This window comes from Sinocyclocheilus rhinocerous, unplaced genomic scaffold, assembly GCF_001515625.1.
Source record: "Sinocyclocheilus rhinocerous isolate Xijiao unplaced genomic scaffold, SAMN03320098_v1.1 scaffold1513, whole genome shotgun sequence".
Classification (NCBI taxonomy): Eukaryota; Metazoa; Chordata; class Actinopteri; order Cypriniformes; family Cyprinidae; genus Sinocyclocheilus; species Sinocyclocheilus rhinocerous.
The window spans coordinates 65,106-78,652 of record NW_015623675.1 but is presented as its reverse complement, the minus strand read 5'-3'; the positions used below and the strand labels follow the sequence as shown (position 1 = coordinate 78,652).

At 45.3% G+C, this 13,547-nt stretch overlaps 1 protein-coding gene across 1 annotated transcript in view; it reads right to left on the bottom strand.

Moving 5' to 3' along the window:
• LOC107727699 (integrin alpha-X-like) overlaps positions 1 to 13,547 on the bottom strand; it is a 118,614-nt gene that overhangs the window by 48,410 nt on the left and 56,657 nt on the right. The window contains exons 6-10 of the mRNA XM_016537683.1: positions 7,094 to 7,227; positions 6,756 to 6,901; positions 6,368 to 6,521; positions 5,143 to 5,275; positions 506 to 579 (exon numbers count right to left, since the gene is read on the bottom strand). Coding sequence (XP_016393169.1) covers positions 506 to 579; positions 5,143 to 5,275; positions 6,368 to 6,521; positions 6,756 to 6,901; positions 7,094 to 7,227 — 641 coding nt within the window. The remainder of the gene's footprint in view (positions 1 to 505; positions 580 to 5,142; positions 5,276 to 6,367; positions 6,522 to 6,755; positions 6,902 to 7,093; positions 7,228 to 13,547) is intronic.

The window sequence follows — 13,547 nt, the reverse complement described above, 5'->3', positions numbered from 1 at the left end:
TCGATGATCATTGGTCTCACTAAAAATAAATTCTCATAACATGAGATCTGCAGTTTAGTTTAAATATGAATTATTATAGCACTCCTCGCTGTCATTAAAACAGCATGCCACAAGAAAAGTGATCAAGCGCATCCACTAAATATGTCTAAATTCATATAAGTTTTATTTAACTTCTGCGTAATGACTTTATGTATATTCAGTGCTTATCTCCATTAATGAGAGTGGAATATTTTATGTAAATGTGTATATCGAAATGAAAACAGATTTTAAAATCGTTGTTTACTTCATTACTTTTCTCACTCCATGAAAAAGAGTGCATACGCATGGTCTAGAATGTCCGTACGGTGCGTACATATTTACGCCAAGTTTATTTTTTATAAATCCCGATATGTGCGTGGAAAATTGCGTACGCAATATATATTACTGGATGAATAAACTTTTAATAAAAAATAAAATAAAAATAAAAAATAATAGGGAAACAATAATATATGGAAATGTTGCTGACCTCAGAAAGGGCCACACTGAAACCCCCCTGTGATAATTCCATCTGAAAAGAGCTGAAGTTCCCTGTGTCAGTTCCTACAGCAACAGAGAGAAGGAGCATGTAGGATTTCCTTCAGTGAGATTTATTTAGATATTTTAGTTCCCTTTCAGTCAGTCATGTTCGACGTTACGTCAGCAGTGACTGACGAATTGGGATCTCACGGGAGAGCCCAATCACCTTCGAGTGTTAACAAAACAAGCCAATGAAAGTTGGCATGCGAGCTTTGCATCACGCACCCTGCCCCACAGCGCGGGTATATATGGAGAGCGCATGCAGTCGCACATTCAGCTTTTCGCTTCGGAACCGAGCCTTTCTGCTTGTGCGATCACTGAACGAGAGAGTGTCTGCAAGACAGTGTTTGAAGTGTTGGTGTTATGGCGCATCAGCGGAGGTTTGCTGGTCTAGTGCTGCTGCTTTTTTTTCCGGTTTGGACGGCGTGCTGCAGCTTATCAAACTGCGGTTACGTTGCAACCTCCCCTGTGTGCTTCAGCACTTTTTATCTAAAAGAGCAATATCCAAAAGAGCTCCACGAGTGATGCGGCATCTTTTTAAAGATGGCCTTCCACTCGTGTGTTTCTGGATGCGGTCGCTTCCTAGCTCCGTCTGATGGTCACGATCGCAGCATCTCGTGCCTGGGCTGTGAGCACGCTGAAGCAGCGCTCGTGGATGACTCATGTTCTCATTGCGGGATCGCGATGTTGCGATCGAGACTCCTCTTCATCAAGGGAGTCCCCCTTGCTATGCCCTGTTCTAGTTCCTCTGTCTCACAGCAGCGGAGGATTACTTCGGCGTATGGCCAGGGCGATCTGAGGATCACAGTGAGGGCTTTCCCGCCGAGTGCGTCTCCGTGGACCCCTCACTCCTCCAGCACATCGCTCCCTCTGGTGTTTAGGGGAATGTCCCTTCCAGCTAAGGGTATGTGGAAATCTCCCCAGTCAAGTGCACTATTGCGATGCAGCTTTGCTCGCAGAGCACCGCCGCCTGGCGGGGTAATCCAGAGTGACGAAAGTCAGTGGGTCAGACGATGTCCACCTTGGTGGTCTAGGAATTCCACCTTTGGCTGAACCTGGCAGATATGAGGGAGTCCGATAAGCACCGCTTCCTGGACTCCCCGATCTCCCAGGCTGGCCTCTTCGGCAACGCGGTGGAGAGCTTTGCCCAGCAGTTCTCCGCCACACAGAAGCAGACAGAGGCAATTAAGCACATCCTGCCCCGGCGCCCCGCTGCCGTCAACACCCCGCCGCCGGCTGCTCTGGATCCTGCTCTTCAGGAGATGGTGACCGCACCACCTGCCCAACCGTGGAGCCAGTTAAGTGTCGCACCGCGCACTCAGACCCCACTCCGGGACTCTTTGCCTTCCAGGTTGGGTCCCTGCACTCCACCTCGCTGCCCCACTGCGGGTACGTCGGTGATTCCCCAAGTCCCGATTTTTCGGTTTCTGGGGGCCTGGCTAGCGCTCCCTAGACCGTCTCGCGACCCCACTTTATATTAAGTGGCCTTAACTACTATGTACTTACATAAAAAATTAAGTACAATGTACTTATTGTGTTCATATTGTATTGCAAAACACTTTTGCTGCTATTGAGGTGGACCATCAGACTCGGCTATGCGATTCAGTTCGCCTGGCGTCCTCCCTAGTTTAGGGGCATTCGGTTCACCTCTGTTCCGAACAAGGATGCTCCCGTCTTGCGAGCGGAAATCGCAGTCCTGCGGGCGAAGGACGCGATAGAGCCGGTCCCTCCAGCCGATATGAAGGCGGGGTTTTACAGCCCCTACTTCATTGTACCCAAGAAAGGCAGTGGGTTACGACCAATCCTGGACCTGCGTGTTCTGAACCGAGCCCTCCACAGGCTCCCATTCAGGATGTTGACGCAGAAACGTATTTTTCAATGTGTTCATCCACACGATTGGTTTGCAGTGATCGACCTGAAGAACGTGTACTTTCATGTCTCGATTCTCCCTCGACACAGGCGGTTTCTCTGCTTTCCGATCGAGGGGCGAGCATATCAGTACAAGGTCCTCCCCTTCGGGTTGTCCCTGTCACCTCGTGTCTTCACCAATGTCGTGGATGCAGCCCTCTTCTTGAAGTAGGGGCTGTTGAGGGAAAGAGGCATTTGCATTCTCAACTACCTCGATGACTGGCTCATACTGGCCCAGTCTCGAGCACAGTTGTACGAACACAGGGACGTGGTACTCAGCCACCTCAGCCGGTTGGGGCTTCGGGTCAACTTGGAAAAGAGCAAACTCTCCCCCGTGCAGAGGATCTCTTTTCTTGGTATGGAGTTGGACTCGATCAATCTAACAGCACACCTCTCAGTAGAGCGTGCCCAGTCGATGCTGAACTGCCTGGAGTCATTTCAGCGCAGGAGGGCGGTCCCACTGAAACAGTTTCAGAGGCTCCTGGGGCATATGGCATCCGCTGCCACGGTCACGCCACTCAGATTGCTTCATATGAAACCACTTCAGTGTTGGCTTCACGACCGAGTCCCGAGATGGGCATGGCAATGTGGCACTCAATGGGTCTCAGTCACCCCATCCTGCCGCCAGACTTTCAGCCCGTGGTCAGACCTTGCCTTTCCTCGGGCGGGAGTTCCCCTAGTGCAAGTATCCAGGCATGTTGTAGTCTCAACAGATGCCTCTGCCATAGGCTGGGGGGCCATGTGCAACGGGCATGCAGCATCGGGCAACTGGACAGGGCCTCGTCTGCAGTGGCATATCAATTGCCTCGAGTTGCTAGCAGTATGTCTTGCTCTGCGCCGCTTCAAATCGCTGCTACACGACAAGCACGTGCTGGTCTGAATGGACAATACTGCGACCATTGCGTACATCAACCACCAGGGCGGTCTACGTTTCCGTCACATGTCTCAACTCGCCCACCACCTCTTCCTTTGGAGTCAGAAGCATCTGAGGTCGCTTCGTGCCGTTCACATCCCAGGTGAGCTCAATCGTGCAGCCGACGAGCACTCACGCCGACCCGCCCTTCTGGGAGAATGGCGACTCCTCCCCGAGACAGTCCAGCTGATCTGGAGACGCTTCGGGACGCTCAGGTAGACCTGTTTGCCTCTCCGGATACGTCCCACTGCCAGCTGTTCTACTCCCTGTCCAAGGGGACCCCAGCTGGCCTCGGGGCCAAAGCAAGTATGCTTTTCCCCAGTGAGCCTTCTCGCACAGACATTGTGCAAGATCAGGGAGGACGAGGAGCAGGTCTTAGTAGCGCCATACTGGCCCAGTCGGACTTGGCTCCCAAAACTGATGCTCCTCGTGACAGCCCCTCCTTGGCGTATTCCTCTGAGGAAGGATCTCCCTCCACCCTCAAAGTGTATGTTGCCACTATTGCCACACATCAAGAAGCAGTAGACAGCAAGTCCGTTGGGAAGCACGACTTCATCATCAGGTTCCTTAGGGGCGTGAGGAGGCTGAATCCTCCACGCCCCCACCTGGTACCCTCTTGCCAGGTGGGATTCTACCGCAGGGACTTTCCATATTTTGCCCTGCCCTATGGCCAGTCCATATGTGTAACTTCCACATGATACCTCCTATATGCAGAATGTGGCTTCCGTAGCATTCCCCTACTTGGGTAGGCTTTCCCAGTGTTATTCAATATCCCACTGTGTGGAACGGCAGTGGCGGATACCTCTGCCTAAGCCCTGTCCTATCTTCCGCCCCAACTGGCGTGGGGGGACTTGCCAGCTTTCGCAGGGCACTGGAGGGGGTCAGCAATAGTGACGTTTTCATAGGGATCCCATATTTGTCAGTCACTGCTGACGTAACGTCGAACTGAAAGGGAATGTCACGGTTACGTATGTAACCCTCGTTCCCTGAAGGTGGAAACGGAGACGTTACGTCCTGTCACCACAGTTGCTGTACCACCGCTGTAAGGCTGAGGCACACGGTCTCGGCTCCTCAGCGAAAAACTGAATGTGCGACCCCGCAATGATAACATGAATCATCCACGAGCGCTGCTGCCTCAGCGTGCTCAAAGCTAACGAGATGCAGCGATCGTGACCATCAGATGGAGCTAGGAAGCGACCGCGTCCAGAAACACATGAGTGGAAGGCCATCTTTAAAAAGACGCTGTGTCGCTCGTGGAGCTCTTTTTGATATTGCTCTTTTAGAAAAAAAAGTGCTGAAGCGCCAAGGGGAGGTCGCAGCGCGACCGCAGTTTGATAAGCTGCAGCACGCCGTCCAAAACACCAAAAGCAGCAGCACTGGACCAGCAACCCCCACTGACGTGCCGTAATACCAACACTGAAAAAAAACTCTGTCTTGCAGACACTCTTGCTCGGTTGAACCCACAAGCTGAAAGGCTCGGCTCCGAAGCAAAAAGCTGAATGTGCGACTGCACGCACTCTCCTTATATACCCGCGCTGCGGGGCGGGGTGCGCGATGCAAAGACCGCATGCCAACTTTCATTGGCTTGTTTTGTTAACACTCAAAGGTGATTTGGCTCTCCGGCGAGATCCCAATTCGTCAGTCACTGCTGACATAACGTCTCTGTTCCCTCCTTCAGGGAACGAGGAGTGAAAAATTTAAGGGGGTCTGAATACTTTCCGTACCCACTGTATGTAACCGAGACGATCTCTACTATTGCTCAGTACCTTCAATGGAGAATATTTTTTCCCTTAGCTGGTTTAGTATCAAGGTGAGAGCACTGAAACTCTCTGTCTCAAACACAAACTGGGGTGATGAAGCGATCAGCTCCAGCTCAGGATGAGAATACTCCTTACCAACCTGACAAAACAAAACAAAAAATTTTTTCACACATTAAAAATACCCAATACTTAGGGAATAGAAAGATGTTAATTGTTTGATGAAATCTATTCAAAGGAATATTATAGGTTAAATACACAAGCCACTTTCAGACAATAAACCCAGAAAAATAACTGGAAATTTAATAGACTGACTTTTTCTGTAAATACACAATATCAGCTGTTCACACAAGCTATCAGTCTTATTTTTAAAATACTCTTCATACATCAGCAGCAAAATACCAGTAAAGTCTGTGATGTCAATAATTGGAAATTTAATTTAAAAAATCTGCACCATTTTCTTTATCCACCCACATGAAGAGAAGTACTTAGTTTCGATAAGTGTTTATCAAATGGAAGGCTCCATCATAGACAGGTAATTTCAATTCGAAGGATCCTTGGAAGGCAGCATTGATTTCACGTCATTCATTATGTATATTTTGAAGGGTGCATCAATTGTATTCTTCCGGTCCTCTAATCATAATTACAATCCTTTGCACACATTACAATTCATGAAAAATAATTGCCAGAAAACAACACTGAGCTCATCCAATTTCATTATGTGATGCAAGATAAAAACAACGGTTGTTAAGTTGAAGTCATTATGTTTTCTTTTGTTTGTTGTTTCACACAATGTTAAACTGGCCATTATGTAAACCACTGGCAGACCACAGATGCTTGCTATTCAATGTATTGAAAGTAAAGTATTTCTCCAAAATTAATTTTCCAGACCTTATGATTGCTCATACCGGTAATCTTATTCTTTGTTTGCACATAGCATAATAACGATAATTTACTGGTTATATTATAACTTCTCATTATGGAAAATTGCCGGAACTGGTTTCACAATATTTCTTAAAAGGTCCCCCGTCATGCAAAGATTTTACACCCTCTCAGGTCCTGTTCACACATGACCTCCAAATGGTCTCCAAAATGTCAATTCTCAAAAAAAAAATCTATGCGTGAAAGCACTTATAAACTCTAAGAGATGAGTTCTATACTGACAGCACAATAGTTTTTCAGCTGTATTTAAGCTGGAATATTAATTTAATTTAACTTAATTATTTGTGTTTACCCCAATAGCAAATCGTGTGATGTCTCGTTCATTGGCTTTCAGGATGACATTCTTAAATTCCTCTTTGGGGTCATTTGATTTTCCATCAGTGATCACCAGCAATAACTTCTGAGAGTTGCTTCGCATGCCCACCTTCTCAGAAAACATCTCTTCTCTGAGGGGGAATAAAAGAGCAGTACAAAGAAATAAACCGCAACTCTGGTGTTTGGCTGAAGTTCAAATTATAGAAGAACCCATATATCTATACAGCATAATAGCATTTCACACCACCTAAGAATTGTTCCTCATTGTACAACAAAGAATATGGCAATACTGGAGTTAGAACAGTGCAAGCAATCAAATTAATAAACATTACAATTGTAAATATTACAATTACTGTTGCACTCACAGCACAAAACGTATTGCAGAAGGCGTGTATGTATCTCCCTGTGCCTGGGTCACATCTTTCATTAGTTGGTCGGGGTCTCGTTTCACTGCAAAGTTCTCAAAGTGAAAGACAGCCGACACTTTTGTGGAGAATTTGGCTACTGCCACCTGAGACACAGATACAATATGAATATAATACTATAGTAATATAACAAACGCTACATTTTTTGTTATGAAATATTTTTATTCAAACTACATGACTTTTAAAATCTGAACAGATTTTAAATCAGTACAAGGCATCATACACCTGCCAAGTTTTTAAATGGCTACCGAGAAAAACTGGCATGTGCACATACACACCTGTGCTCGTGTATCCAAAAACATGGCAATTAAGTTCTTGATGAATCTGATCATTGTTTCAAAATTTTCTGAGGTGATACTGCCAGAGTCATCAAACAGAATAACTGCATCCAGAGGGGGAATAACATGACACTCTGAAATACACAAAAACAAAATCTGCAGGATGACATAAAACTGCACTGCAGCAGTGTAAGTGGTAATGCATAATTTATAATATACCAGAAAAGCAAATACTGTGTGCAACATACTATAATTTGGCCACTAATTGTAATTCTGCATTCATTTAGAATGGATAATATAGTCGGGACACAGGGTTCCCCTTCAGCGAACTTGAGCTGCGTCAGAAATGCTTTGGGAGTGCCTCTGCGTGACCATGTCCTGAAGCATGTGTGAAATCAGTCCAATGGAATGGCGAGAACTTTACGGTGCGAATACACATGATCATTCTGTTGTTTGTTTGGGAGCGGAGCATGCACAGTCAGCTCTTGAGGGGGCTGGCTGTGTTCATGCATAAATGTCCCGACTTCTGGAATGTTAGCATTACTCCCGTTGGCGTTTCTTCTTGAGGGAAGAAAGTCTTATGCAGTTTAGAATCGAGTGGCTCGGATCTCGCGTTGCCGAGGCAAAGTATGCATTACGAGTCTGCAACAAAATAATGCTGGGGGAAACTGTGAGCAGACGGGAGGTTCCCTTTCTCTCTCTTTCCTCCAACCGCATGCAAACGTGTTAATGTGTTTGCAAGCTATTATTCACAATTCTTTCATTTATTATTATAATATTCAGCTTAACGTCCAGACCGTGTTTCACTTGTCTGGTTGTTTAGTTGCATTTAATTCTGAGGAATTAAATTATGAAATTGTCATCTGGCTTTGAGAAGTTTAGATGTCTATATTAATTTATATTGTCTATATTAAACAGACAATATATTAAGCCCAAGACTGGTTGCTCACTGAAGCTAAGCAGGGCTGAGCTTGGTCAGTACCTGGATGGGAGACCTCCTGAGAAAACTAGGTTGCTGCTGGAAGAGGTGTTAGTGAGGCCAGCAGGGGGTGCTCACCCTGCAGTCTGTGTGGGTCCTAACGCCCCAGTATAGTGACGGGGACACTATACTGTAAAAAGCACCGTCCTTCGGATGAGACGTTAAACCGAGGTCCTGACTCTCTGTGGTCATTAAAAATCCCAGGATGTCCTTCGAAAAAGAGTAGGGGTGTGACCCCGGCATTCTGGCCAAATTTGCCCATTGGCCTCTGACCCTCATGGCCTCCTAATCATCCCCATACACTGATTGGCTTCATCACTCTGTCTCCTCTTCACCAATAAGCTAGTGTGTGGTGGGCATTCTGGCGCAATATGGCTGCCGTCGCATCATCCAGGTGGATATACCGAGAAAAGCGCTATATAAATGTAACAAATTAATTAATTTAGCAGAGGGATTGGAGACGGGCCTCACGGGCCAGCAGCCTCTTAGGGCATGGAAGCACGCTCACACTAGTGGGCCCCGAGCATGCTCTGGTAATGGAACAAGAAGTAGACACTCTCTTGAAGAAGGAGGTCATAGAACATGTTTCTCCTCTCTCGAGAGAGTCTGGGTTCTACAGCCGATACTTCATCGTTCCGAAGAAGGATGGGGGGTTGCGTCCGATCATAAATCTGCATCTGCTGAACTGCACTATCAAACGGTTTTGGTTCAAGATGCTGTCTATCAAACAGATTGTGTCTCAAGTCAGGTCCGAGGACTGGTTTGTCACGATAGATCTCAAGGATGCATACTTCCACGTATCCTTCCTTCCTCAACACAGGAATTTCCTGAAGTTTGCTTTCGGGGGCGAAGCATACCAATATCGGGTTCTTCCCTTCGCCCTGTTACTCTCACCCCACACCTTCACGAAGTGTGTGGATGCTGCCTTGGCTCCTCTGCACTCTAGGGCATTCGCATACTGAATTACATCGATGATTGGTTGATATTAGCTTAGTCAGAGCACATGGCGGTTCGGCATTGAGATGTTGTCCTCACCCATATAAAAGAGCTGGGGTTGAGGCTGAACGCCAAGAAAAGTGTGCTTTCTCCAGCACAAAGAACCACTTATCTGGGCGTGGTGTGGGATTCGACCACGATGCAGGCACATCTGTCTCCTGCTTGGATCGAACCAATCCTTACAGCCGTAAAGAGAGTGAGAGAAATCCAGTCACTCACTGTCAAACAGAGACTGTTAGGTCTGATGGCAGCTGCATCCAACGTGATACCTTTTGGTCTGCTGTACATGAGGCCTTTGCAGTGGTGGCTCAGGACCAAGGGGTTTTCCCCGAGGGGCAACCTACTTCGCATGTCTAAGGTATGTAAGCATCGCCGCGTGACCTTGATCATGCGAAACGGGTTGCCCCTTGGGGTACTGGGGGCTCCTTGTTGTCGCGTAACGCTAACGATGGACGCCTCCCTCACAGGCTGGGGAGTGGTCACGAGTGGCCACTCTGTCCAGGGTCTGTGGGAAGGCCACCATCTCACGTGGCACATAAATTGCCTGGAGATGCTGGCTGTGTTTCAGGCATTGAAACACTTCCTTCCAGACCTGAGAGACCATCATGTGCTTGTCCGCACAGACAGCACATCAGTGGTCTCCTACATCAACCACCAGCAGTAGCTGAGCAGTAGCTGGTATTTCTCTGAGCAGTAGCTGGTATTTCCGGTTCCTGTCTGCTGTGCTACTGAGTATTTTGCGATTGTAGCTCCGTGTAGCTTTGTTTTTCTGTTGGAATCTTTATCTTACTATCACTTTCTGTTGTTTAAACTGCTAAAATATAACTTAATTAATCAAGTCAAGTCACCTTTATTTATATAGTGCTTTTAACAATACAGATTGTGTCAAAGCAACTGTACAGCATTAATTAGGAAAATAGTGTGTCATTAATGCAAAATTAAAATGGTAAACACTCAATTTTCAGTCAAAGGCAGTTCATCATTGAATTCAGTGATGTCATCATCCAGCTCAGTTCAGTTTAAATAGTATCTGTGCAATCAAGTCGACGATATCGCTGGAAATTAAGTGTCCCCACGAAACCAGCAGTTCAAATCCAGGCTGCAGCAAAGTCACATTGAGTAGAGGACTCAACTGGTTCCTGTGGTCTTGTCCCGGTGGCCGTCTAGGAGACAAGGTCTTTACTGGGAATCTGTCTCTGGGGCTCATCTAGTTGTCCTGGTCTAACTGATGACGAAAAATTGACATTTTTTCAACATTGTTTAGATGATTTAACAAGTTTATACAACTCTTCCTCTCCTATAGTAGAGAATGAGTGGAATTGTCCATCCGGGGATCTATAGCACACTATCTGATGTGATACTGTACCTGACAGCCGCATGGTTACAATTTTTATCTCTAATAGTATCGATCTTGGAAGTAATGTAGTTCATAAAGTCATTACTGCTGTGCTGTTGGGAAATGTCAACACCTGTTGATGCTTTATTTTTCGTTAGTTTAGCCACTGTATTGAATAAATACTTTGGGTTATGTTTGTTTTCTTCTAAAAGAGAAGAAAAGTAATCAGATCTAGCAGTTTTTAATGCTTTTCTGTAGGATAGGTTACTTTCCCGCCAAGCAATACGAAATACCTCTAGTTTTGTTTTCCTCCAGCTGCGCTCCATTTTCCGGGCTGCTCTCTTTAGGGTGCGAGTGTGCTCATTATACCACGGTGTCAGATTGTTTTCCTTAATCTTCCTTAAGCGTAAAGGAGCAACTGTATTTAAAATGCTAGAAAAGAGAGAGTCCATAGTTTCTGTTACATCATCAAGTTGTTCTGAGGTTTTGGAAATGCTAGGGAATTGGGATAAATCAGGAAGATTACTTACAAAGCAGTCTTTTGTGGTAGAAGTGATGGTTCTACCATACTTGTAACAAGGATTAGAATTTACAGTTTTAGCTATATGAAGTTTGCACAAGACTAAATAATGATCTGAGATATCATCGCTTGGCTGCATAATTTCAACACCTTCAGCATCAATTCCATGTGACAGTATTAAATCTAGAGTATGATTTCGACAATGAGTAGGTCCTGACACGTGTTGTCTAACCCCAATAGAGTTCAGAATGTCTGTGAATGCTAACCCGAATGCATCTTTTTCATTATCAACATGGATATTAAAATCACCAACAATTAAAACTTTATCTGCAGCCAGTACTAACTCGGATATAAAATCAGCAAATTCTTTAATAAAGTCTGTGTGGTGCCCTGGTGGCCTGTATACAGTAGCCAGTACAAACATCACAGAGGATTTATCATTAACACTTGTTTTTCTGGATAATGTTATATGAAGTTCACAGACCTCTTTAATGTTATTTTTAGTGATCTCCGAATGGCGAAGTCGAACATCATTAGCGCCGGCGTGAATAACAATCTTACTGAATTTACGTTTATTATTACAATACTTCTGATATTATCTAACATACTAATTTGATATTGTTTGCTTTTTAAAGGGGTCATATGATGCGATTTCAAGTTTTCCTTTCTCTTTGGAGTGTTACAAGCTGTTCGTGAATAGATAAGATCCCTAAAGTTGAAAAGACTAAAGTCTCAAACCCAAAGAGATATTCTTTATAAAAGTTAAGACTGGTCCATGCCAACACGCCCCCACATGTCTACGTCACTATGTGGGAAGATTTACATAACACCGCCCAAATGTTCACGGAAAGAAAGAAGGTGTAACTTTATTGTTGCTGCCACCGCCGCCGCCACGTTGTGAAGACGCTGTGTGTTTCGTTGCGAAAGCGAAAATACTGTGTTTGGTCTTCCAAAAAAGGACACGACTAGAAATCAGTGGTTAAGTTGTATTTACAACACTGTTCCAGAACAGTTCAACACAAATATTCAGATGTGTGCAGCGCATTTTATGGAGGACTAGGACTGTTTCCTGGGAGAGTAGACTACAATGCCGGCTGTTCTGACTCAAAGACTGTAAGTACTTTTTTATATTTAAAGAGTTTTTATACTTTATATATTTAAAGCGAGTTTTTTGGGCAGTGTAGAGTAGCACTTGTTGTTTGTAATTTCTCCGATCACAAATGCAGACATGGTTTAATGTTTACGCAGCACGATGCAATGCAACGCGTAAAAAGACAGTATAAGTCATTATAATCCGTAATTATGTCCCCACTGGATGCAACAAATGCCTCATAATGGGTTTTAATGTTTTTGTCTCGTCGCTCCGGACGGGACACGGCATCACAGTATGGTGAGGGGCGTAACATTTCCGTCACACGCTTGAGGTATTCGGCCAATCACAACGCACTGGATAGCTGGCCAATCACAGCACACCTCGCTTTTCAGACCGATGAGCAGGTATTCGGCCAATCACAACGCATTGGATAGCTGGCCAATCAGAGCACACCTCGTTTTTCAGACCGATGAGTTTTGTAAAAATCGACGCGTTTCAGAAAGGCGGGGCATAGAGGAGAAACAATAATGTACAGTATGTCGAAAATAATGTTTTATTTAACCTTAAACCGCATAAACACATTTCATTACACCAAATACACAAAATAATGTTCTTTTTAGCAACATCATATGACCCCTTTAATCTAAACCGCGAGTGCAGCGCGTTAGCATTCCATTAGCCTGTTAGCTTGTCATTCGCGCCTACTGTTTCCTTTTCTCTCTCGTGCGCACTCCGTTTTTTTTCTCTCTCGCTCCGTTTTTCATGAGTTCATCAAACAACTGTGGTAAGTCGGAATCATTCAACAATCACGGGGAGTAATGGCTTCTCCTGTTATTGTCACCTGCACTGCTTGCCACATGTATATTGTAGCTTTCTCTGTCAGTGGCGAGGGATTCACATATGATAAATGCAGGGTAATAGTTAGGCTGACAGAGAAGATCTCAGAACTAGAGACACGCATCCAAACTTTAATTGAGGATAGTAAGAATGTGAGGGCCTTAGATACGGCTTTGGATGCGACTAGCTTAGCGAGTCCCGTATATTGTTCGGTTCCGGTTGCAGAGCCCCCGCAGCAGGGTGACTGGATGACTGTGAGGCGGCATAGTCGCGGGACAAAACACCGTTCTTCCGTTCTGATCAAAACTTTAAACAGGTTCTCCCCACTCAGTGATGCACTCACTGAGAAACCTATTGAAAGAGCCCTAGTTATTGGCGATTCTATTGTACGGAATGTGAGACACCAGCCACCATAGTCCATTGTTTACCGGGAGCCAGAGCACCTGACATCTTGGCAAATTTAAAAGTGCTGGCTTATGCTAAACATAAATTCAGTAAGATTGTTATTCACGTCGGCACTATTGATGTTTGACTTCACCAGTCAGAGATCACTAAAAATAACATTAAATAGGTGTGTGAACTTGCAAGTTCGATGTCAGACACTGTAATTTGCTCTGGTCCCCTCCCTGCTTACCGTGGTGACGAGATACATAGCAGACTGTCGTCACTCAATGGCTGGATGTCTAAGTGGTG